The 27,590-nt window shown below is 35.0% G+C and overlaps 3 protein-coding genes across 3 annotated transcripts; all 3 read left to right on the plus strand.

Annotated features, from left to right (window-relative positions):
• Positions 1-1,927: 1,927 nt before the first annotated feature.
• Positions 1,928-5,602, plus strand: LOC132179256 (protein SIEVE ELEMENT OCCLUSION B-like). Its single transcript, XM_059591937.1, has 7 exons — positions 1,928-2,183; positions 2,471-2,563; positions 2,950-3,395; positions 3,518-3,612; positions 3,709-3,839; positions 4,271-4,729; positions 4,871-5,602. Exons 1-7 carry the CDS (start codon positions 1,977-1,979, stop codon positions 5,459-5,461), a joined length of 2,022 nt encoding a protein of 673 aa, XP_059447920.1. The 5' UTR covers positions 1,928-1,976; the 3' UTR covers positions 5,462-5,602.
• A 5,004-nt stretch (positions 5,603-10,606) lies between these two features.
• LOC132177558 (protein SIEVE ELEMENT OCCLUSION B-like) lies at positions 10,607-15,559 on the plus strand. Its single transcript, XM_059589930.1, has 7 exons — positions 10,607-10,970; positions 11,484-11,576; positions 11,932-12,377; positions 12,576-12,670; positions 12,771-12,901; positions 13,615-14,073; positions 14,792-15,559. Exons 1-7 carry the CDS (start codon positions 10,767-10,769, stop codon positions 15,392-15,394), a joined length of 2,031 nt encoding a protein of 676 aa, XP_059445913.1. The 5' UTR covers positions 10,607-10,766; the 3' UTR covers positions 15,395-15,559.
• Positions 15,560-23,650: 8,091 nt separating this feature from the next.
• Positions 23,651-27,361, plus strand: LOC132177559 (protein SIEVE ELEMENT OCCLUSION B-like). Its single transcript, XM_059589931.1, has 7 exons — positions 23,651-23,961; positions 24,062-24,154; positions 24,286-24,731; positions 24,903-24,997; positions 25,119-25,249; positions 25,994-26,452; positions 26,538-27,361. Exons 1-7 carry the CDS (start codon positions 23,758-23,760, stop codon positions 27,132-27,134), a joined length of 2,025 nt encoding a protein of 674 aa, XP_059445914.1. The 5' UTR covers positions 23,651-23,757; the 3' UTR covers positions 27,135-27,361.
• The last annotated feature ends 229 nt before the right edge of the window (positions 27,362-27,590 follow it).

Genomic DNA, 27,590 nt, shown 5'->3' on the forward strand with positions numbered 1-27,590 from the left:
GCCTCAAATTAGTAACATTTTTCAAGAATGTCCCTAATCCAAATGTTACTAATTAAGCTTTTTTTTTTTTTAAGTGCGGTATAGAAGGATTAAACTTCTTATTAGCAATAGAAGTACTACCGCAGAAAAATAGGAATGAAGATATATTTTTTTTTCTACCGATCGATAATAAGAATTGATTCAGTATAACTAAATGCTGTGATTTGGCCTTTTTCTGTGTTGCCCTTTAATAGATAATGTATTATGGAGTAATTTGTGAAGATTCTCATCAAACTTCTACTGTTTTCTATGTTATTCTTATACAAATATTCTTCTCATGATGATTCAAACAGCTGGCATATCTATTCTGCAACAAAAAAGTACGGTACAGAGTTTCATATGCCTATTTTAATCACTTTAGTGGTGCTTTGAAAAAACAAAAATCACTTTAGTGAGTTACACATTATATTTCCTATACGAGATCTCCCTTTCATTATCTTTTTTAAGTGGTGGAGCTTCATGTTTCATGCCATTCACAATATATAAATGAATATATATATATATATATATATATATATTCTTTTTTTTTTTTTTTTTACACGTCCGCACAAGGAGGGGGAGGGGGATTCGAACTAGTGACTTCTGCTTCATTAAGTGTCGTTACAGCCGATTGAACTACCTCTTGGGAACATATACACACTCATTTGGTAATATATTTTGGACAAAGTTTTCCTTCAAACTGAGTTGAAGGAATTTCCTTCAACCTACTCTATAAAAGTGACATGTGTCCATAAACATGTGAGATGCACATGTTTTTTTAATAGGATGGACAAAGTTAGAATAAATTTTATTAAAAACTCATGCGCATCTCACATGTTATTAAAAAAATGGACACATGTCATTTTTATATAGTAGATTGAAGAAAATTCCTCCAGCCTAATTTGGAAGAAAACTTTGTCCATTTATTTTTATAATACCATACATAAAATATAATGTTATAATATATTATATACTATATTATAATATTTAGTCTAGAGAAATAAAGATGTTGGGTCATGGATCAGCTTCATAAGGCCCAACGAATCCTAAACCCGATTTTAGCAAGCCGATAGACCCAACAAGGCCTCGGACAGCTTAGCCCAATGAGGTCTCGGACGCCTAGTCCAAGACCCAACTCCTCGAGGGCAAAATAGTCAAGTGCCGAGGGTAGGTCGGTCATTTCACAATGCGGATATTTACATACTCAATTTAAATAGGTACAACTACTCAAGGCCTATAAAATGCAAGTTATATCGAAACTTTAAGGTAATTTGCAACTTTGCTCTCTAGCTTTCGATGTTTATATTCCTCTCCCTCAAATGCTGACTTAGGCATCGGAGCTTTTCCACTAGAACACCACCAGCTGCTTAGATCCCTTTTTCTTGTTTTGTTTGCAGCCCCATTTCTCCTTTGACGACACAACACGACCCAGCAAGGTGTGCCACGTCATCATCAGAAAACTGTGCACCAACAAAAAGACGTGGACCAGTAATTTAGTTGTCTCTTGTTCCAAGCAATCTTAAAGTTCCCCGGTTGTTAGTTTAACATGGAGTATCGATTACAAAACACAGAATTTCCACAGCAAAGCCTTGCCAGCCATTGCAGACACCCGACAAAAGCTTGTAATATCTCTCTGGAAAAAAAAAAGTACTCTCTGTTCAAGAAGGACCACAATCACTCTTTTAATAGTGGCCCAATCTATTGTTTTTTATTTCTTCTTTCTTTTGCTTTCCTGACTAAATCTGAACAGTTAATATATATATATATAATTTGCAGATGTGAACAGTATGTTATTATCATACGTCATAACATATATACCAACAGGCGTGCATTGTTCCTCTACATGATTTCTCTAATGGCTCTATAAATAGGGCAGGCTAATTATTGCAGGAGCACAAGCTAACTTCTTTTTCTTCTTCCCCGAAGAGAGCTACGCTTTGTAATACAAAACCCTAGCCATGGCTTCCAGTACGTTGCCGCTAGTTACCGCACAGCAAGCCATTAAGGGTGAGCTGAGCTTGTTTACCATGTGCGACAGCGAGATCATGAATGAAATTTATGCAACTCATGTCCATGATGACGACACCTTTGATGCCGACTCTCTTTTCATCGTAGCGGAAAACATTCTTAGGCGAGCCACCCATATTGCTGACAATTTCATGCTGGTATATATATGTTTCTATCATTATAACATCTTTTTTATTTTTTCTATTTTTCGTAACACTTTCTAGATCAATAAATCTCCTCAACCTTGTCCTCTTGAAAATGGCAAAGAGATGAGCAGTAAGATTTAACAATTTTTATTCTAGAAGAGAACTACGAATGGATGAAGTTTTTTTGGGTTTAAATTGAGGAATAAGGAGACCATGCGTTTTTTTATTTATTTATTTTTTAATTTTTCCATATGGATCTTTGATTTTCAAACTCATGATTTTTTTATCACTTATTATAGGGTGCTCAGTCACACCAAGAGAGCTTGGAAGAAAAGGTGCCCAAAGCCAGCTTCAGCCCTCCACTATGCATACTCAAGCAACTTTTCGCCGAGGTAATAACAAATATTAGCATTTTCCCCCAAAAATTAATCTTGCAGGACAACATCTTTTTTTTTTCTTCTTTTTTTTTTTCGCTCTTTTCCTTTTGTTGTCCATTGTTTTTTGGCATAAATTAGAAATAAGATGAATGTGAACATTTTAAAGTTACATTAGCATTTTTCATAATAACTAAAAGAGAAATGATAAAAATCATTCTCTTAATCATCTTTCAACCATCACCATATAGTGGATGGGTTAATCTACCATTGAATTTTTGTGAGACCCACATAAGTCCACAAATTCAATAGTAGATCCATTAGATTTGTAAAAAGAAATGATTGAAAGATGGTTAAAAGAATAATGTGTAATATGTCTCTAACCAATATATGTGGAATGACAGATGGCATGCCAAACACCGGGTGAGGGAATTGCACATAAAACAACGATGTCAGTACTTCAAAAACTCTCAAGCTATTCATGGGATGCCAAGGTTGTGCTGACACTTGCTGCGTTTTCTTTTGAATATGGGGATTTCTGGCTTCTTGCCCAACTTCCCTCATCGGACCAACTCGCCAAATCAGTGGGAATCCTGAAACGAGTACCAGACATCTCAAAGCTTCTAGTGTTTCAGAAATACGGGAAAGCAATTATTGAACTTAACAACCTCATCAAGGCAACATTGGAAGTCATCAAGTCCATCTTCGAGTTGAAGAAACTATATATCTATGATACAAAGGATGTACCAGCATTAGCATCTGCCATGAACCGTATCCCAGTGGATGTCTATTGGGCTATCATAACTATTGTAGCTTGCACGACTCAAATGTGCTATCTGACTAGCGATGAGTAAGTTCTTGTCTTTGACCAATTTATAGGTTTCTAAATGGGGGAGGAAAAATAAAATAGTTGACACATAATATATTTGACCATTAAATCTGATGCAAATGCTCATGATTGCCTGATTTTAGGAACAAGACACAGGAATTGTCACCCTTTGCTCAGAAAATCAAAATCACCCTACACTTTTTGAAGAGGCAGATAAAAATTTGCTATCAACAAATAGGTTAGCCACTGGAGAATTTTATTCTTAAGGAGCACATGCAGTATAATGACTTCAAATAGGCAACAACACTGACAAATTATATCTTCTTTATTGCAGAGGAAACGAAAGCTTATAGGAAACTCAAGAAAATCATCCGAACACATACTGAAAACATCGAGGTTTTCAGGGTGTTGATTTTCGCCGATGATAATGTGCAGCAGCTAATTGATGGTTCTACTAACGAATTGGTGAGCTCTTCTAGCATGCTTTGTAAAAAAGCTTTCTCAAGTTTGAATCATTATTGGTCAAGACAACAAATTGGTCAGCTATTCCTGTTAAAAGATTTTCAAAATTAATATATAGATATTATTTTGTGTCTATAGTAATCTGTTAAAATTAAAGGTTTTAAAGTGCATTAAATGAAAAGAGAGTCTCAAATTAGAAAGAGAGCAAGTGTAGTTAACATTTATAAGGTCTAACAAATATTTGTTGTATGTTACCCATTTGCATACCATTTCTAGTGGGAGCAAATAATTTGTTAATTAAGATAAATGACGTTGTAACACATCTTAGAAGTAATTTCGATTGTCTGTCTTTTTATTATTTTTTTAACACTTCCCATTTCAAGCTTGTTCAATCTATGTTATAGTTAATTTTCATAATTGTGTTGCACTTACAGGTTACTATCAACGTGTTGAGAAAGAAAAATGTTTTACTGTTCTTTTCGGGCCTGGACATCTCATTTGATGAGATCTCGACTTTGAAGCTAATCGATGATGGAATAAGGAAGGAGGATCAGTATAAAATTGTATGGATCCCAATTGTAGAGGAGTGGACCAATGACCTGCAAAGGAAGTTTCAGATGCTGCAATCGAAGATGTCGTGGTACATAGTGCAGTACTTTAAACCAATAGTAGGCATAAGATTTATTAAGGAGGAGTGGAAATTCGAGAGTAAGTCTATGATCGTGGTAATGAACCCACAAGGGAAGGTGGAGCACCTAAATGCACTCCACATGATTCGAGTGTGGGGAATGAAGGCCTTCCCTTTCACTAAAAAGGTTGAAGTACATTTGGTGAAGGAAACGAATTGGATAGGAGATATAATGGTTGGAATTCATCCAAATTTGCAGCAATGGGTAAATTAAAGTCATTTAAAAAAAAATTAAATCCATAGACATTCATATATGAATTTACATGCATGCACTTTCTCATTGCAAAATTCATAATGTGCAATAAAATGATATTTGAGCTTTAATTTGAAATATGTTTTACATCAGATCAAAGAGGAGAAGTACATTTTCTTTTATGGAGGCAAGGACGAAGAATGGATCCAACAATTTGGCAAGAAAGCAATTGCCCTGGCGAATCACCCAATTATAAAGGAGACAAGAATTTCCATAGAGTTGTTTTGCTTAGGAAAAGGCAGCAAAGGGGGCGATGACCTCCAGATCCAAGGGCGTTTCTGGAACAAAGTAGAAAGCCTCTTCTTGTCCGCTAAGACAGACAAAGAGATCGAAGAGCACACTGTGATGCAACAAATTCAAAAGTTGCTTTCGTTCAAGAATGAGAGCGGATGGGCTATACTGAGCAAAGGGTCTAGAGTGGTGGTCAGTGATGGAACGATAATTCTTAAGGTCTTGGATGAGTTTGAAAAATGGAAGTGCTATGTGCATGCAAATCGCTTTGAAACTTGTTTCAACGAGTACCATAAGCTTATTGAAGGGGATCGCCCCTGTTGCAGTGTTGATATCCCATTTGCTGCTGAAAAGGTCCCAAAGCATATGAAGTGCCCTTATTGTACCCGTCTCATGGAGACCTATGTCAGCTTCAAGTGTTGCCACAATGACGGTCAATTTTCAGCTCTCTAGATCTCTACCAATACCTCTACCAAATAATGAAGTTCATATATACTAAGTTTGTGATCAATATATATCACTAGCAGTATCACTAGGGTAAAAACTGCTTCACACTTTGCTAGCAGTTTTTACCATTTTCATTTCAATTGTTTATGCATGAATATTGTAATCACTAGCCTTCTTTTTTGATCTTATTATACTATTCGCTATTGAATAACAATATACTGACTTCTTTCTTATGACGGGAACCCCTTCAAAGCAGGGCCACTTCATGTATCGACTTATGTCAGGTAACTCTCGGACCTGTGTAGAATGCCTCTCGATTGAATGACAATATACTCCAAGTAGAAATGTTTATGGGTTGTGCCAAGCTGGTTTAATATCATGCGGGGTGTAAAAGTGCTGCAGGTTCAAGTATTGCCCGAGCCATATGCTTAGAACTACTTCTGAAGTCTAGACCTACCTAGAGACTAGCGGGGCGGATGAGGCCTTGGCGCCTAGCCCAGTTCCAATTGAAGCATACCCATGCATGAACACAAAATATTTTTTTAACTTTTTTCTCATTTGTGTTCCTTATGAAGTTGTAGTTGATGACGTATATATGGTTATGAAAATATGCCTTTACATATTTATGGAAAAAAAAAAATAACATTTAAATCATATGTCAATTAAGGTCGTTTTTATGCCATGGACAATCAAGACATTTTATCGGGCTAAAAAGAAAAAGCCAAACGAGATGTTACAATTCTTAGTACTTTGAATTAATGCTAGGCTATACCTAGTGACCCTTTGCTGAGTTATATAGTTAGTTGAGCCTTAATTATATTTTGAGTAATTTTAGGTGGCCTACTTGTATTCTACTAAAAATGATGTAGCTATTAAAATCATCATTTGATAAAAATTCAATAATGATCAATTACAAGCCTAATGGTAATTTTAATAGCCACATCATTCTTAATAGGACACAAGTAGACCACCTAAAATTACTTTTATATTTTGGTGTTACCACTCTTTAGTTAGTTATGTTTTACTCATTTACTATATAAATTAAGAAAATGATTTCTAAACAAAGAGACTCCCATCAATGGATATGTCCGAAATTTGAAGCCAATCAATTTGCTTTGAGCAGTGTTGTAAAATTGCATGCCATCTAACATTACAATTGTGAGATCTTGACTGATCTGAAGCCAATTGATCATGGAAGAAGGAAGGACGATCAGTATAAAATTGTATGGATTCTAATTGTGAAAGAGTGGACTGATGATCTGCCAAAAAAGTTTGAGATAATGCAATCTTAAAATGTTGTGATACATAGTGCAATACTTTGCACCGATAGTAGACATTAGGTTTATTAGTTATAACCTGTCTTCCATAATCAGCCTAACAGTTGCAGTTATTCAAAATAACTACAATCAAAACGACTGTACACTCCTATCTGTAAGTTCATTTTACTACCTCATATTACTACCTCATAAAAGTAATTGTAAATCAAGTAAACTGTAGGAGCTTATTTTGTATTTTTCCAAATAATTTGAGCAGGTATATATATATATATATGAACAAACAGAGTAAAAGGGGATAGGGGAAAGAAAAGATTATGACGGTATGCCACGTGCAAAAATTTATATCATCTACTCGTTTAACGGATATAATATAAAACGTGCAACATGGGGACCATTCCAACGTTGACACGCTGTCAAGTGTCAAATTAAACCAGAAAAGGCATGCCAATTGCCAAGTACTCACGTAGTCATGTGCTGCACGGGTTAGCTAGGCTTTTGCCTGTAGGCTGCAGCCTCGTGAAACGACACCAAACTGATTTTATTTATTTTCCTTTCTTTCACACCCCGTCCCTGTTAGAGATAATATACGAGTTGTTCTTTATTGTTCAAGTGAGATAAGGTTTAATTATTGGCTTATATAAAAGTCTCATCTTCTTGTCTTACATAGTTACATTGCTAAAATATAAAGAACTCATTTCTCTTTAACTTCTATATAATAAAACTCTTTATTTACAATCAAATTATTCAATAAAAGTTAAACGTAGTTTATAAGACTTTAGTGTGTAAATATAGACATATTGTCGAATCACCTTAATTTTGTCACTCTTATTTATATTTTTATTTTATTATTCCGCATTTTAAATTCTCTAATGGAATCAGAGCTAATAGGCTAACACCAATCGTTAAATTCTGGTTAATTCTTTTGTTTTCTTTTTCTCTGTTAGTTCTTTTGTTTCATTCCCTTGTAATTTCCTTTTCTCTTTTGTAATTTTTTTTTTTCTTCATTGTTTTGGATTGTTTTTATTATCACAAAACTTTTCATTTACAAGTTTATTTGTTGCTCGGATGTGTTTTTCTATTGCACAAGCCTTGGCATTTTCCTTGGCTGTTTTTCTTTGGGTGCTGCTTCCACACGTTTTTTGCTCGTCAAAAAATGTGTGGGCTATTTTCAACCCATCACAGTGGTTCTATTTCCGGTCAGATCTGGAAAAATAATTTCAGATTTTGTCCATGCCTTCATCTCAACTTAATCTGGAAAATTAATTCCGTTGTTCTTACCATAGATTCTCTTTCAGACTTTTTTCACAAACACCATCTCCACCATCCCACAACATCCTTAATACATCTGATTCCCAACAACACAAAACACCCTCTTCCTTTTCGTCCCACAACTTCTCTACGTCATTTTGTCAAACACCTTCACTTCTGTTTCTTTCACCTACACAAATCTTGCAACACTTCCTCTTACCACTCTGTAGTGCATCAATCTGCTGTTTATTATGATGCATTTCCAAAAAAAAAAAAAAAGAAAAGAAAAGAAAGAAGCCGCCGGAGAAGACATGACCTAATCCTCCTCCTCCGGCACCTTTCTCAGCCGCCCAACCACTGGCCGGCTAAGGCTAGCGGCGCCCCACCTTTGCCATCGCATCCCCCGTCCTAGATGCGCTGCCGCAAGAATCCACTGCCAGCCATGCAGGCCGCCATGTGAGCCAGCCGGCGTTCTAGCTCCGTTCATCCTTGACCCATCGCAACCGTCCACGGGTTAGATCCAGCACCACCCCATCTCGTCGGTTCAGCCACCGAAGTGTTGCTACAGGCTTCATCTGGTTTGTTTTGTGATTCTTTGGACAAGACAAAGAATGTTTCGTTAGAGATTTTATTTGCCCTTATTCTAGTATTCAAATTTTCTTATTCTATGTTAGGAATAGGATATTCTGATTTAAATTCCAATTTTGGTTTTATTTGGTTATGGGATTAAGGTTGTCCTTATTCCACCCGGTTCATGTAATCCAAGAATATGATACTTTTTCAAGAAAAAAAAAAAAAAAATCAAAAGAGGCCAAAGATGCCAAAAAAAAAAAAAAAAAAAAAAGAAGCCAAAGATGCCACAAAAAGAGGCGTTGCCCATTTTCTTTCTTTCTTAGACCTTCGTTGGCCCAAACAAAAAAAAAGGCCAAAAATGCCCACAAAAAGAGGCGTTGCCCATTTTCTTTCTTTCTTAGCCCTTTATTGGCCAATTATTTGTACTGGTATTATTTCAAACACATGCCCATTTCAGCCCATAGTTGACTTGTTGATTCATAGTTGGTCCATGTATTTTGGCCTGTATGATATTGTTCAAAACCTAAGCCTGGCCTTTGTGGTATTTTTTTAAACCCAGGCCAATTTCAGCCATTGTTGACTTTTATATTTGGCCCATTATTTGTACTTTGGCATTTGTGGCATTGTTTAAGCCCATGCCCATTTCAGCCCACAGTTGGCTTTCATGTAAGGCCCATAGTTGGCCCATTCCGGCCAAATGTTGTCGATGTTTCAAATTCTGGCGCCATCACCGATCAAGAAGCAAATTCAAGATTTCACAAGTTTTCACCTTAAGTTTGAGAGAGAATGTTAGAGATAATATGTGGGTTGTCCCACATTACCCAAGTGAGAGGAAGCTTTAACTATTGGCTTGTATAAAAGCCTCATCTTCTTGTCCACATTACTAAGATACAAAGAACTCATCTCTCTTTAGCTTCTATATAATGAAGCTTTTATATACAATCAAATCATTTAATAAAAGTCAAATGTAGCTTATAAAATTTTAGTGTATGGATGTAGGTATATTGCTGAACCACGTTATTCTTATCGCTCTTGTTTATATTTCTGATTTATTATTTTGCATTTTAAATTCTCTTGGTCTCAAACTCCTTTAGTTCAGCCGGAGACCAAAACACCACAACTGCGTGCAGTGATCCTTGATTTTTTTTTTTCTTTATTCTTTCCACGTGTTTCAGTTTTTCCTGTTATTTACTACTTTAGTGATGTCCTCTAGCCTTTCGTTCTTAAAAATATTAAAATAAAAAAATATATATAAAATACAAGAAAATAAATGCACTTTTGTTCTCATATATATTTGTATCATCCACTCGTATACTTTAATGGACACGATATAAAACGTGCAACATGGGGGACCAACGTTGTCAAACTGTAGCAGAAGACCAGAGGCTTTTATTTTCGCTGGGACAAGAAAAAAGATAGAACAGCCATTCCAACCGTCACGTGCTACACGGAGATCTAACTGGCTTTACCACCACAGACTGCAATCATCCCCCATTTGACCTGGCCCAACTACTCTAACGTTTACGGCTTTTAGGTTCGGTCACTTTCAATCAGATTGAAATTAGTTTGTTAATTTAGCCAACAAAATAGTGATGAAAGTATTAAATTAATATTTACTCATACGTTAAGTACCATATTTATGATAGGGGGGAATTAATATTTAAAGTTTGGAAGAGTAAAATTAAAAAATTTGGGAGTAAAATTTTAAGAACTTTTTTTAAAAAAAGAAAAATTTGGAGACTACATGATAGTTCCGCCCCTAATATGTGATACGAATTGAAATTAGGTAAAATAAAAACATGAAAACTAAATACTAAAAAGATAATTTTTTCTATTTTCTTTATGTTCCGATAAACACAATTATAATTTTTTTATATTGATTTTTTGAATCCAACAAATTTTATTTTCGTTAAGAGAATAAGAAGAAAAAAAAAATTATATTTACGGTGACACCATCGCCTGTTAAAAGTAAAAATAAAAAATAAAAAATCTTGTCTCTCAAATCCCTGCCACTTCTGGGACCAGTGGATAACTTCACTCGGGTAAGATTATTTCCAGATTATTTCCCCAAAATTCTCTTGTCACCTTGTTCTGGATTTTGATGGTTATATATATCTGAGGTTTCCGGCAAGAAGAACACAAGCAATCCTTCCTTCTTCTGCCTCAAACCAAAGAATTTCCAGCCCTGTAAATCTTGCTCTGTTTTACACATTATGGCCAGCAAGGTGGTGCCAAGTTCTGCACAACAAACTGTTAAGCGTGAGCTGACCGTGTTAACCATGTCCGACCACGACATCATGAACCAAATCTATGCAACCCATGTTCACGGTGATGAAAAGTTTGATGTCGACTCTCTTTTCATTCTTGTGGAGAACATCCTTAAGCGTTCTACCCTGATTGTTGATAATGTTGCCCTGGTAATACCCACCACACTTGTTTTCTTTAACAACAAGTTGATTTTTTTCTCTTCTATGGTTGAATTTCTTTTTCCTTGCCGGAATTTTACTTCATAGGATGGCATACGTACACTGTAGTGGTAGCCGTTCCTCCACTAAAAAAGTAAAAAACTTCTTCAGTTTGAGGAAGGTGGATTTTTTCTAAAGTTTCTCCTATAAATCCTAGAGATTTTACCGGCAATAGCACTCGAGACTGCTTGTAGATTTTTTTTGTTTTTATTTTTTGGTGAAAAATACCCTTGACAGTCTTGAGGAATTTCGACAGGAATAAATGTCAAGACAGAAAACTAGTTTTCATAGGGAAAGAAGGATAATTTTCAAGTCCATTTCTAGTAAAAGTACTGATCTGGGAATCAAGGTCGACACATTTGTTGCAGAAGATCGAAATCACAAAAAGATGGGAGCATTTTATTTTTTGTTTCCAAATATATATTCAAGTTTTTCTAAGTGATAATTACTTATGATTTACTGCAGGGTGCCCAAGTACACTTTGAGAACCTCGAAGACAAGACTCCCAAAGCCAGCTTTGAACCACCATTGTGTACGCTGAAGAAAATTTCCAGCGAGGTAATGGCAAAATTATGGTATATATTTTACTAGTTTTCACTTTTTCCTATGAAACACCTTGCATATCATCCACAATATAATAACAGTCAACATCATTTAGGATACCCAATATGGTTGCCATTTATACCCACTATTGAACCTGTATAGTATAATTTGAAGAGAAATGCTACACATACTTCCTCTCAAGTGCTCACTCTTTAACATGACAGTAAAAAATACCATTTATTTGTTATGATTTTCACGGTGAGCATTTAGGAGAGAGCATTTAGTAGCATGTACAACACTCCTAATTTGAAAGCAAGTTCAAATTCTGAGATTATGTAATTAATTACCCCAAAACAACATGTAATGCCAGATGCAATGCAAGGCTCCGGGTGAGGAAATTGCACACAAAACAACAATGTCAATACTTAACAAACTCTCAAGCTATTCGTGGGACGCAAAGGCAGTGCTCACACTTGCTGCTTTTGCCTTGGAATATGGGGACTTCTGGGTTGTCGCCCAACTCTACCCATCAGACCAACTAGCCAAATCACTGGGGAACCTAAAACAAGTACCTGTTCTCTCAAGTCGCCAATGCCTTCAGAAAAACCAAAAAGCATTGGTTGAGCTTAACAACCTGATCAAGGTCACATTGGAAGTGATTGAGTGCATCTTTGAGCTGGAGAAGCTATCTATCTACGACATAAAGGATGTTCCAGCTTTGTCAATTGCCATGGACCGTATCCCAGTTGATGTCTATTGGGCTATCATTACTGTTGTAGCTTGCGCCAGTAAGATGTGTGACCTCACTAGCAATGTGTAAGTTGCTGTTCATGCCAGTATGTTCTTCTCACATCCTAGAAGTGGACTTCCTTAATTATCATACCCAGTTATGTGTGTGTCTGTTTTATCACAAAAGCAATGCTAGTTTGAACTTGTTAATTGCTGTAAACAATTGTATAATTTACATTAAAAAATTTTATTGATCTATGATATTGTCTTTTTGCTCTGTTTCAGGGACCATATGCAGGAACTATCCCCCTTTGCTAACAAACTCAACGTCGTCCTTAACATACTAAAGATGCAGATAAAACTTTGTAAACACCAAATAGGTTAGCGGCTTAGCGGTTTCATTCAAAAGAACACACAAACACACACACACACACACAAATTTGGACTACAATGCTGAACAAAGATCCTTGTCTAACGCAGAGGCATTGGAGTTTCACCGAAGGATCAAGAAACTCTTACAAACCCCTACTGAAGTCAAGGAGGTTTTCAAGGCGTTGATTTATGCCAAGGATGATATACAGCCACTCATTGATGGTTCTACACACAGAACGGTATGCTCTTGATACAGATTACTTTTGTAGTTTATTACTATGACTATTTTCACAGCACCAGTATTTTTTTTTATATATATACTTAACAGTACATGGGGTTTCGTCCCAATTAGATCTCCGGGACGCCGTGAAAAGCACCCATCCAACATGAGTCGGGTGAGGCTCAAACTTTTGCTAGTGAGCATGCCCCAAAGATTTGTTTGCACTAAAAAAAACGAACCTTAAATATAATGTTTATGAGGCACGTGGGCAAAAGCTTATGGAAAAGCTATATCACAGTAGATTAGAAGCACTAAATCATGGAGCACCTTGATAAGAGACATAAAAGTTCTATTGTCTGGAAAAGATACCATACAACCGAGGTCCAAAAAACTTCAATCTGTCAGGAAATTATTGTAGAATAGGACATGGGGGAATAAAGGTAAAGCATTGATGATTAGGTGAACGTGCCAAGAAAAGGGGCTATGGGAGAGGGTGCAATCATGGAGCACCTTGCTCATTATATATGCTGGCTTTATAAACATTACATTACAAACAAGTAACGACAATTATTAGTAGATTAGAACCATAATTTGACCTATATACATTATTGCTGCCAGTAAAAAGGTTCTTTTTTTTGGTTGAATCACGTGCAATTGACACATCAGGAATAATCTATTTATCCAAGTATTTACAGTCATTTTAACTCTCTTTACTGTATTTACAAATTGTAGGTTAGCATTGATGTGCTGAAAAAGAAAAATGTTTTATTGTTCATTTCCGGCTTGGACATCTCCAACGATGAGATTTCGATTCTTAAGCCAATTCATGATGCACTAAGGAAGGAGGATCAGTATAAAATAGTATGGATTCCAATTGTGGAAAGGTGGAACGATGACATGCGAAAGAAGTTTGAGATACAGCGATCCAAGATGCCATGGTACATAGTGCAGTACTTTTCGCCAATAGCTGGCATAAGGTTCATCAAGCAGGATTGGCACTTCAAGAACAAGCCTGTTATTGTGGTGATGAACCCACAAGGGAAGGTGGAATGCCCAAATGCAATCCATATGATTCAGGTATGGGGAATGAAGGCCTTCCCCTTCACTAGCACAGTTGAAGAAGCTCTATCAAATGGAAGGGATTGGATGGGATCCATAGTGACTGGCATTAACCCGAATGTACACAACTGGGTAAGTCATTGATAACTAATCCAAACTCATGTTATACATGCAAACCATCAAAATGGATGATGTGTGTTATAATATAATTAAATTATTAAATTCCTCTATTTCTGTAGTTTAAATTTTTTTTGGATAAATGATAATTTAACATGATATCTAAGCAGAAGTTTTAAATTTGAACATTGTCTTCATTATTCACCTCCAATTTCACTGAAATATGTTTTTGGATGAACATATATCGAAAATGAATACTATGCACTCTAACTATTCACTATTCAGCCAGAAAACTCCAAGAAAAGCAATTAAGTCTCCTCAACACAAAAACTATACAGGAAGGAACCAGACTATACAACCTTCTATATACTCCAGTAAACCTTTACACAACAGAAAAAAACAGAGCTCAGAAACAGAGACAACAACCTCCTACCAAACCAAATTTCCAGCAAATGATAACCCACTGCTCCTCTTCATAACAGACTCTCAAACAAGTAAAAACTCAATAACCGCAGAAAAACTTGCACAACACCTGAATTTGCAGCAGCTGACACTCAGAAAACTGCAAGAACTCCCAGCAAATATAAATTAAATAATTTAAGTTATCTTTTCCTGCACATGCCTGCCCTGGCACAAACATACACACAATTCTTGCCCGCATTTGTTTTTAGCAAAATTAAAGATGTGCATTAATGAAACAACATTTGATAATTATTACATCTTGTTCAATCAGATCAAAGGGGAGAAGTTCATATTCTTCTATGGTGGCAAGGACAACGAGTGGGTCCAACAATTTACCAAAAGAGCAAAAGCCCTTGCCATTGATCCGGTGATAAAGGAAGCAAGGATTTCCATAGAGTTGCTCTGCGTTGGAAAGGGCAGCAAAGGGGAGGATGATCACAGCATTCTAGGGCATTTCTGGAACCGCCTAGACAGCTTTTTCTTTTCCAAGGCCTACAAGAAGACAGAAGAGGACGCTGTGACGCATGAAATCAACAAGCTGCTTTCCTACAAGAACGGGAGTGGATGGGTTGTGCTGTGTAAAGGGTCTATAGTGGTGGCCAGTGGTCATGGGGCCTCAATTTTGAAGGTGTTGGAGGAGTTTGACAAATGGAAGGAGCAAGTGCGAGTGAAGGGCTTCGAGGTTTCTTTCAAACACCACCATGACAAGCTTCTTCACACCGAACGCCAATGCTGCCGGGTAGATATTCCGCTGGTTGCTGGAAAGATCCCAGAGAATATGAAGTGCCCTGAGTGTCCCCGCGTCATGGAGACATTTGTCAGCTTCAAGTGCTGCCACGTTGATGGTGCCATAAACGGACTGCATCTCCATTAGCATGCATGCATGAATGGCTACTTCTCCTTTTAAATGTTATTGTATTAATATATTTAATTAGAGTTACAAATGGTACAAGTGTGTGTCTAACTACGTATTAGAGCGAGTAAGATCTTTGTTGGACTTCAATGTTGACGTTACAATAAAGGGTGTCTTTATAATTAATGGAACTTTGTTAGATCCATCCTCTGAATAACCCAAACAAAAACTAGAAAAACTAAGAAAGAACATAAAAAAGCGAAGTGAGAATAAGTTGAGAAACGTCACTGGTGTTTATGTGTGGAAGCACATTCACTTAAACATTACGTTTCCTTTTCTCTTCCAATCAATGACAAGGTGTTATGTATCATAGTTGCATCGATCATTCTTTTGCTTGATCTTAAACATAGTTAAGACTATATATATATATATATATAAAGATTAAAACTAATTCATCGTACCATCTTTAAATCCACATGTTACAGTTTTTATGACATTTTATGTAACACTCTTGAGTTAGACTACATAAGGTGAGTGATTTATAAAGATACTCATGAATGTTAAGTTTCATATCGCTTACTTAATAAGTGAAACTGGACTTTGTAATTGATTCTCGAGAAGCTCTGCGCTATCACCTCAAAATAACTAGTCAATTTAAAATTTTACTATAATCAATTAATTACTTATAACAACTTTTCTAAATCTTATTATCTTCCCTAAATGTAGGGAAAACTCCTAAAAAAATATGCATGGAACAGATTTTGTTAGTGTTCTCTAAATTTAGTATAACACTTTTACTCTTCTTAACATTATTTAAAAAGAAAAAAATGATTTCTCTTTCTTTTTTTTCTGCTCTTTAGTATTTATTTGAAAGAATATTTAAATATGTAAAAAAGTGATAAGAAAAATTATTGGGAAGTTTATTTGAATGGAGAAATAAAAAATAATTTAATTTTCTAAAAAATTCTAAGAAAAGCTTGTGCTAATTCTCTAATCTCTCAAGCCTTATAAAATTGTGAGATTTTTCTTTATTTGAAGCTAAGAATCTTCCACGTTAGGCCCTTTTCAGTCATGAAGCTGTTTATGAAGCTCATAATTGTCCAACACCAATGTGAAATGGCTATTGAAATACTCAAGAGACAAGACATGCACTTATGAAACGAAGTGAAGGTGGACAAAATATGTACCATGCATGTGGCACCCACCCTTCACCAACAATTACCATTCACCAACAATTGACTATAAATCGCTCAGGGCTTGGATTTCTCAATAATTTCTCTCCCCTTTTTACTTTCCAAAACGTCTCCCTCTCTCTCTCTCTCTCTCATTAGCTCCAATGAATTATCTCTCATGTTTTTATGCCATCTCTTGAATTATGTGCACAAACATTGCCTTCCACATAGGGTGCAGCAAACCTTTTAATTTGGATTTTATTTAGAATTTTCCGTAAATGAAATGATCATGCACAGTACAGCACGTGAGTTAAAATTTGTAAGAACAATCATTCACGGGGCAAAGCATTTAGCCTTGCTTTTTGCTCACTCCACCAGAGAGTAATTATAATACGACAGAAAAAAATAATAATAATAAAATAAAAATCGCTCAAGCATATCCAATTACGCGGCAGGAGCATATTCCGGGTACACACCACTCCGAACAAAAAGGCATCGTGTACCGTGCCCGGAAAAATTAAAGAAGATGTGTGCCATTGTTGAAACGACGTGTGTCATTGCCTTATCGGCTTTGAAAACAGCATCATAAGTAGGTTCAGGTCCACGTGCCATAAAGAAACGACAAATGAACCATGACTTGTTTGTCCATTTTCTCACAAAGAAAGAAAGATGCCTTTGTTAACGCTTTTTCTTTTTTCTTTTTTTAATTTTCGAAACAAATAAGTAAAAATATAAATTTATTTGTAGCTTTATATTATATCATAATACTTTATATATATATATATATATATATATATATATGTTTCACATTGGCATTGGTTCGGAGGAATGAAAATAGATAGGACGAAGAAAATGAGAGGTTAAGTGCAAAAAGGCAAAAAGAATCCCACGCTCATCACTAACACAGTAAAAGAAGCAAAATTGGGTACAATGCATTATACAATAAACTTTACCGTACGCACTGCAGAGAAAAACAACCGCTGTACATTGGGCAATGGGCTTGAATGAATTGCTTTCAATCCGATCACTTGTGTAGTGTTTGGCAAATGGATTGGCCTAGACACTGTAGTTGATGTAGATTTATGTGTAAAAAAGTAAGAATGTTTGGTATTAAAAAAATAAAAAAGTGGTATGGAAAAGTGAAAAAAAATTTTGTTTTGTAGTAATTTTTTTTATTTAAATAATAATAAAAAGTGAATAATTTGATATAAAAAGTGAAAAAATTAGAATGTTTTGATGTTAATTTTTTTGGGAAATGGTGATAAATAGTGTCTGGGCCAACCCATCCCCTTTGCCAAACAAAGAATATATAATCATAATTGATATTTGATAATATACGTCAAACAATCCTGGTCCACGTATTTCTTATCTTTAAAGATTACTTTTGATACTATAAATGGACCCTGCCAAATGCTTTTCAGCAAGAAAAGAAAAAAAAAAAAAAAAACAAAACAAAATATTTGGTATAAAGATTGATTTGTGGGGACAGGCTCGCGTGCAGCTTGCCATTGTTGTCACTTCAGGGAACAGCTGTAGGCTGTAGATGTCATTTACGATTAACTTTCTACCAACTTATCATGTACATCCTCTATTCACGTGATAGTATAATAATGGGGTAGTTGAATAGTTGTACGTCCACATTCTACATCTAATTATCCAAACAAAACTTAGAAAACGTAGAAAGAGCGATTAGGGAAGATGAAAAAGTGAAAATCCTCATTTTTCCCACGTCATCCCTTATCTTAATCTGACACTGGAAGGAACTGTGTCATATGAATTAATTATGACGAAGTCACGTTTCTGCTAAAATAAGTGTGCTATACTTGAATAAAGGTGACTATTGTTGTTATAATAATTAAGTCCACTGCAAAAGGAAAAGGGATAGCCATGGACCATATCCTCATTCTTTTACTACCAACTTTAGCTACAATTCTGAACCTCAATTTAATGATTTCACACACAAGGCATAAGAACGTGCCACATGCGCACAAATCTACCAGACAACGAAAAAAAAAAGGGGGGTAACGTGTAACATGTGTTTACTCCATATGCTTTTTCTTCTTATCTTTTGAGAGAGTGGGTTTTTCTTTAATCTTTCTCAGCAAAGAGATTTTTTTTAATTTTTTTTTTTTTTTTTTACGAAATCTTTATATCATTCATCTATTAAAATTAGAGCAATTTGTTCTAAGAAAATAATATTTAAAATACTAAAAAAAAAATGCCTTCCATCAAAACCTGATTTGTGACTCTCTTTTTTTAACTGCTATTTTGGCTAAATCACGAGTACGTAATAGAATTTACTTCCTGTTTAACATGAACTATATGCCAAAGATGCACCATTTTAAGCATCACTAAGGTATCTTCCACTAGTTGCTTATATTTGCCCCAATTTCTCCTCGTTTGACTTGACAACATTAACTATTTAGAGCGCATCTGTAACACTCCAATCTCATATTAAGAAAGATGAAGGGTAGTTTATATAAAGTGAGTGATTTATAAATATAATCATGAGTGTGAAGTTCCATATTTCTTAGTTATTAGGTGAAACTAGACTTTATATTGAATTCTAAAGAAACTTCAAATTAACTAGTTCTTTTAAGGTAATAGCTTAGATGTGACTCCCACTTTTTCCTGAGTCGTTACAAATGATATCTGAACCACCTAGTAACGCCAGATCATGTAGTACTAGATCATTGCATGACGTAGCCCTAACGAGGATGTCAAGAATTTAAGATGAAGAGTTTATAACACCTCAATCTCATATTGGGAAAGATGATGAGTAACCTATATAGAGTGAGTGGTTTATAAATATAGTTATAAGTGCTAACTCCCACATTACTTGGACGCTTCTAATTGTAGATAAAGGAAATACAGTTTTTTTTTTTTTTTTTAAATAATAATAAAATTAAAAAGGACCGGTAGAGGCGAGAAAGTGCGGCTACTTTAGTTAGACGTAACTATAGTAACTAGCACATAATCCATGTTATGTGCGTGATTTTTCATTATAATTTAATTTCAAAATTTAAATGCATCCCATCTTACTTTTCATTATAAATTAAAATAGGTGTGTGCAAAAGTTTATCACACCTCTTTTAATGAAAATACATATTAAATGTTATACACCATTACATTACTGAACATGTACTTTTTTAAAAAAAAAGTGTACCAAACATGTACCTAATGAAAAGTAAAAAAGAAAAAAAAATAGTAAGAAGAAAACTTGAATTATGATTATCAAAATATTAATAGAAAATTAGTAGGAAATTCTGATATTGTTGATGTGATACTTATTATATTTCAATATAAATAAAACCCATAAATTTCTAATCATTTCAGAAAAATACAGAGTAAAATAAATAAAATCTTACAAAGAATATATATATATCATTCATTCTTTTTTGAAATAGTAGTCATTGCTTTTTCATTAACAAATCAACCGATGGAATGGTATGCTCCATCGTTACAATGTCTGAGATACAATCAAAATAAAATCTTCACTCAATAAGCAAAATCTTCTCTCTTCTTTTTAATACAAAATAAAACGCATATTTCATTCAATATTTAATGCAATCAAATTAATCTCTTCAACATTTTAAAAAAATGCTAAGAAATCCAAGTAAATCATAAAAACCGAAGAAAAAAATCCAATAAAATATTCAAATGAATTAAAACATAAAATCTTATTGGTGTGATACCTATTATATTTCAATATAAAGAAACTTTCTAGAGAAACAAACATAAAAATAATCAATTTACTATCGTGGAAAATTTATACATAGATACACAAAGATAAATCCAAGCAACAAAATTTTCAATTAAATAGAAATCCTAGACGGAATCAAATAAAGTGCAAAAATAAACAAAGTCTTTTTATTTTATAAGTACCTAATAAAACAAAATATTACGATCAACATTTAACGCGATCAGATAAATCCTCTTAGGTTCAATGTTTAATTATTTATTTAGTGTTTCGAAAGAGTTTCTATTCATTTTTTTGCTCAAAAATCAAATAAACATACTATAATCTTCCATCAGCCCACTAAAAATCCAAACAATTTACTATCTTAATTCAGAAGTTGCAATTTTCATCAAAGAATAAACTGAAAATAAATAAATAAACAACCTACAAATACTGTCAATACTCAATTATAATTGTTTGGAGATGGTTGTGTTATTCTAGCTTATCAAGGGTTCGTTTGAGATTGCAGTTTTAATAAGTACGATTTAAGAATTGATTTTTTTTATTTTTTATTTTTTTAAATTGCGTTTTTGAAAGGTTAAGAAGAAGAATTACTTCAGGTTGATTTTTTAGGCTGTTATATTTAAAGAGTTGAGAGAGAGACGTGGGAAGAGAGAGAGAAAAAAGAAGATTTAAATCGGGGAGAGAGAAAAAAAAATCTAAAATAATTGGGAGATCTTTATTTTGCGGGCCTTATTATTTTGTAGATAATCTATTATTAATCAAATTATTTTTCAATGGCTTATTATTTAGAAAAAAAATAATTCGTGTTTTATAAATTATCTATTATTACATGCACAAAGTATATGTAGAAAAAAAAAATTGTCTTATCCAACATTTTCAAAATTTGAATTAAAAATATTAAAGTGACTAAAAGTATTAATACATAATAATTTGATTTGTATTATTTGTTTGATTATTTGATTTGGACATTAATAATACTTCATATTGTGTATTAAATGTTTGAATTTAATGAAATTACGTATAAGGAAAATTATTGAAATATAATTAAATGCTTTTAATTAAGCTAATTTAATGACCGGTTCATGAAAAACCGGTTCACTCTTAAAAAATCGGTTAAAAAATTATGCCTTAAAAAACTAGTTTATCATTTTTAAAAAAATAGTTCACGCCACATGTTGCAATATTAAAACACTTCTAAGAATGATTCGGCTTTTATATATATATATATATATATATATATAGATTTAATGTCTCAGTTATACAAAATCAGTTGACATTTTATAAATTACTGAATTTAAAATAAAGGGCCATAATTTTGTAACATGAAATTCTTCAATTTTGAGTAATTGAAGGGACCTCGGCCCTATTTCTAACTACCCCTTTTCCAGCAATAAATAAACAAAACAAACGCAAATTAAGTGCCAGCATTATTGGCTTTCATCTTCAACGTAAGATTTCATTACTCCTTCCTTGCTCCCTCCGAGTCTAATCTTACACGGTTCAAGCCTGACCTTTCCTTTCTTATCTTCAATGGTGGTTTGTAGTATATAGCAAGGTGGTGTTCACCGTTCACATCCTGCTATGTGACATTTGGGAGCAGCTTCCCACGTCATCTCTCATCATAATCTGACACTTGAAAGGATTATGTCACATTAATCATGACCAAAGATGGATAATGCTGTCATGTTTTGCTTAAATAATCCTAATGATTATTGTTAATATAATCATTAAGTCCACATCGGTTAGAAAAAAGAAATCATTAACAGGTCCACAGCTGGGGTTTATATCATAATATCCACTTTATATATATATTTATATATAATCCTACCCATCTTCAAACGTTCTTGGATTTTAGATCGTAGACAAAAGATGAATTGACATGTGATCAATAATGATGGTGGAATTTGCTTATCCAGAGAAAAAGTTAACGGTGAAATTTAATGGTTTCACAATCATGGCATGAGAACGTGACACATGTATACAAAAATCTGTGATATTTTAGAAAACGTGAAACATGTGATCAACTAACCCGACCAAACCCACATCCACTTTACTCAAAACTTTCCTTAAAAGTATTTCTTTCCAGTCCCTCACCATGTGGCATGTGCCATCTTCTTTACATACTTTATTCACATTGTTCGATAATGTTTTTTTTTTTTCTAAATAATTCAACTTTTTAAAAAGTGATATATATCCCTTAATATGTTATGAATATATTTTTTTTAATAAAAAATATATATTTTATCTTGAAGCTGCACCACAATTTTTTTTTTAATATTTAAAATTTATTAATATATATCCATAATATTTTTTTGAAATTAAAAATTTATAGATGATTGGAGTATATTGTCAATTTTTAATAATCTAAAAAGTTTTATTAAATGAACCGTATTGATAAAGAAGATTATTTTTCAGCTCGTTTATTAGCAAAATCCAGAAAGATTGAATAGGGAAGAGAGCTTGGTCTTACGTGCAGCATATATCTTGATCTTGTAATTTCCTAAAATAGGCATTCTGGGCATAGGATTCCCCTGTTTCTGCATCGACAGCATAATTTCGTCCCCAACGGCCAAACAGCATAAATACTTTTTCAAATAAAAAATAGAACTTGTATTTTTAAATTAAATAGTTAGGATTTCATTATAGAATAAATTAATAAAATACTAATAAATATTTTAAAGATTACAAATCTTGAAATAATAACATTTAAATCATTCCAACCATCACTAATAAATATTATTATTTCTAACTACTCCTTTTCCAGCAAAAAAGAAAATTATAATAATAATACAACTTCCCAGTATTAATGGCTTTCGTCTTCACTATTTCATTCTTCCAAGAATCTTACACGGTTCAAGCTTGACCTCTGCTTTCTTATCTTCAATGGCTTTTTCTCCTCCATTGTTCTACTGTTCTGTTCACATCCTGCTACGTGACAATATTTGTCAACAGCTTTCTAGTGCCTACCGGTCAACTGACAAAAAAAAGAGAAGAAAATAAAAATCCCCCATTAAGAACTAAGCCATTGAATAAAAACCAATGGTCATCGTGCCATGGCCTTTCTTCATTTACACGCCCAAAAGAGAAATAAAATGAAATATGGGAAAGGGTTAGTTTTATAACACGTGCTTAAACTCGATATCCAACCTTATCCATGAAGATATCTTGTGAGATGAGGTGGACCACACTAATAAAATATATATAACTTTTGTTTTTTGTTGGGTTGTTTTTATTGGTACAAACCACGCGTATAATGTACATTGCTTTCTACGCATACATACAAAGATGATTAATAATATGGACAAGAAATAATACTTTACTGAGTCTTGGCTTCTCGTTCTTTGTACCAAATTACCAATCCACCATTTACTGCTCTCATGGCTATATAAAGCGGAGGCCAGCAGGTTACAGCAACATTAACCATCTTTGCCTCTTCCCCCTCTACAGCCTTTTAACCCAGAGAGCTTCAAACCCCATCTGTTTTTTTGTTTCGGTTTGTGTAACACAACATGGCCAACAATGTGGTATTGGCTTCTTCACAGCAACCCAAGAAGGGTGACCTGAGCTTGTTCGCCTTCACCGACCACGAGATCATGAATCAAATTTATGCCACCCATGTCCACGATGATGAAAAGTTTGATGTTGAATCTCTTTTCATTGTCGTTGAGAACATCCTTAAGCGTGCCACCCAGGTCGCTGACAATGTTGTGCTGGTATGCTAGCTACCACATTTCTTCTTCTATTCAAGATAATTATATTTTTGGTCCCTAAAATGAAAGTAGAATTTGATTAATTACTCGTTAATCACTGCAGGGAAGCCAAGGAACCGTGGAACACTTGGAGGAGAAGACCCCCAAACCAACTTTTAGTCCACCCTTGTGCACCCTGAAGAACATTTCCTGTGAGGTAATTAATAATAATAAGCATGATTTTTTTTTTTAAAAAAAACTTTCCCCAAAAGGCAACTTTTGGTTTTTATTTAATTAATGGCATTGACGTTTTAACAATATTTTTTAAAAAAAAACTTGTGATTTCAGATGCAATGCAAGGCTCCGGGAGAGGAAACTGCATACAAAACAACACTCTCGATCCTTAACAAGTTATCAAACTATTCATGGGATACAAAAGCAGTGCTGACTCTTGCTGCTTTTGCTTTGGACTATGGCGATTTCTGGCTGCTTGCTCAGAGCCAGTCGACAGACCAGCTTGCCAAATCTGTGGGAACCCTGAGGCGGGTGTCTGTGCTCCTGAAGCGCCCAACCCTGCAGAAACACAGGCAGTCACTCATTGAGCTCAACACTGTCATCAGATCCACACTGGAAGTGATTGAATGCATCTTTGAGCTGGAGAAGCTGTCCAATTATGACACAAAGGATGTTCCTGCATTGTCAACAGGCATGGACCATATCCCAGTTGATGTTTTCTGGGCTATTGTCACTGTTGTTGCCAGCACCACTCAGCTTTGTTGCCTCACAAGCGATGAGTAAGTTTTTCTTCGTTTTTTTTTTGTTATTGTTTTTTTGTCGAGGGATGAATTCTTTCATTATTTTTATTTTTAACGGGGTATAAAAATAATGAAAGAATTCATTTACCATCTCACTAGAATTAAAATTGACCGTGGTTGGCCACTACTCTGGCTTGGCCCGATTTACAGAGATAAGAAGCAAGAACTTTCCCAGTTCTCTCAGAAGATCAACGTCATCCTCACCAAACTCAGGAGGCAGATAACACTTTGCAGGCAACAAATAGGTCAGCTTTCTTGGCTCTTTTCATTTGCAAGGATGCAACTTAATTTCTTAATTAATTAGATTATTCTTCATGAACTACTTTAATCATAATTAGAGATACTAATGGTTGGTTTAATGCACAGAGGAGGTAGAGGCTTATTGGAAGCTCACAAAACTTTTTCGAACCCCTACGGAGATCATGGAGGTATTTAAGGGACTGATTTACAACAAGGACAACGTGCAGCCCCTGATTGATGGTTCTACCAAAAAACCGGTATATTTTATTATTGGCTATACTTTTTTAGATGTTATGGTTTATAGAATATCCTAATATTAATAGATCACTTTAAGAAAAACTTTTAAGAAAAAATTGTGAAAATCATCTGAAAAAGTTCTAGAAATTATGGGAGCTAGGCCCAGGTCTACACCGGGCTAAGATGTGACAATCCAACGACTTCGTAATAATGCATTGTAGGGAAACATTAATGTAGGGGGTCACATTTTACGGGTCCTACGAAGATGGATTTGACATTTTTTAAATGAATATGGTATATATTTCAATCCATCAATTACTTAAATACATATATACATCTTCAGTTTTTTTTTTTTTTTTTTTGCTAGATCTGCACTTTTTGTAATAATGGGAACAGTTTTGATACAGTACTTCGACGTGGACCGACCATTTCGATTAATTGCTTTTGGTTAATAAGTCTCGTCACACGTAAGACTGTCTCGGGAAACACGTGAAATAATTAAGTGGGGTTCACACGAGTTCTGCCGTACGGGTTGTCCGAAATTAATTTGGTTTGGTTTTGCCATATTAATTATTGGTTTCGGTTCGGGTCTCTCTGGCCTAAACCCCACGGGTTGTTCGGCCGATATATATCTGACCCGACGGGTTGCCATTACCTTTTTTTTTTTTTTTTTTTTTCATTGATACGTGAAGATTTGTCTAACTTTTTAACTTTTGAAATCGTTGCTAACACAAGTTTCTTCACTAATTGTATGGGAAAAACAGGTTAACATTGATGTGCTGAAGAAGAAGAATGTGTTGTTGTACATTTCGGGGCTAGACATTACAGAAGAAGACATTTCAATCCTGAGGCCAGTTCATGAGTCAATAAGGAAGGATGATCAGTACAAGATTGTATGGATCCCGATTGTGGACCAATGGACTGATGAGCTGCATAAGAAGTTTGACTTTCTGCGGTCAAAGATGCCGTGGTATGTGGTGCAGTACTCTTCACCAATAGCAGGCATCAGATTCGTGAAGGAGAAGTGGCACTTCAAGGGCAAGCCCTCTGTGGTGGTGTTGAACCCACAAGGAAAGGTGGAGCATGAGAATGCAATCCACATGATCAGAGTTTGGGGAATAAAGGCCTTCCCTTTCACTACCAGAGTGGAAGAAACTTTGTCCAATAATAGGGAGTGGATTGGCTCCATTGCCACCAACGTTCACCCTAACATTGATAACTGGGTAAATTCACTTTGCAATTTATTCTTCTTGCATGCAAAGAATTAAATTTAATTATTTAATTATTATTTTTAACATGTTGAATCAGATGAAAGATCAAAAGTACATCTTTTTCTATGGAGGCAAAGACAATGACTGGATCCAACAATTTACCAAGAGAGCGACCATCCTTGCCAATGATGCAACATTGAAGGAAGCAAGGATTTCCATAGAGTTGGTATGCGTTGGGAAGGGCAGCAAGGGAGAGGACAACCTCGGCGTCCTTGGGCGGTTCTGGACAGGCATTGAGAGCATTTTCATCTCCAAGACTCACGGAAAGACCGACGCTGACGCAGTGACGCTAGAAATCCAGAAGCTGCTTTCCTACAAGAATGAGAGCGGGTGGGCGGTGCTGAGCAAAGGGTCGAATGTGGTGCTCAGCGGCCACGGGACGACCATCTTGAAGGTGGTGGAGGATTTTGAGAAATGGAAGGAGTTTGTGAAAGAAAAGGGGTTTGAGTTCATCTTCAAGGAGTATCACAACAAGGTTCTTCACACTGCCCACATCTGCTGCCGCATTGACATTCCAAACACCAGTGGAAAAATTCCAGAGAACATGAAGTGCCCCGACTGCCCCCGCATCATGGAGACGTATATCAGTTTCAAGTGCTGCCACATTGATGGTGCTGCCAATGGAGTGCACTAATTTGAAGTGGCTGCTTTTCTTCGAACTAGTATTACTAATTAAATAATGTGGAACTTGGTGATCACCGGATGCTACCATTAAGATGAGTTGTGATGTGACCCTTATTTAATATCTATGTATTATTCCTATGATGTTTTCTGATGCCACTAGAAAATGGGAGATGTGTGGTTTCTTGGGTTGTGGTTTTCCTCTGTTTTGGTTAATGAAAGTGGAGGTGTTTGTGTGTACTCGGTCTGTATTAATGTTGCATTACTAAGTGGTATCCTTTTGGTTTTCATGTTGATGGGCATTGTTGTTATTTACAATATTCTACCATCACCCTCCACCCCAAACCCCCAAAATTTGTTTTTGCATTTTTCATGGACTTGAAGCTTTTGCCTCGGTGTAAGAATTAAACCCAAATTGCAATAATCCTAGCTTTTCGCATTTAATTCAAATGGTACTTAAGCATCATAA

This window comes from Corylus avellana, chromosome ca4 (genome assembly GCF_901000735.1).
Source record: "Corylus avellana chromosome ca4, CavTom2PMs-1.0".
Classification (NCBI taxonomy): domain Eukaryota; kingdom Viridiplantae; phylum Streptophyta; class Magnoliopsida; order Fagales; family Betulaceae; genus Corylus; species Corylus avellana.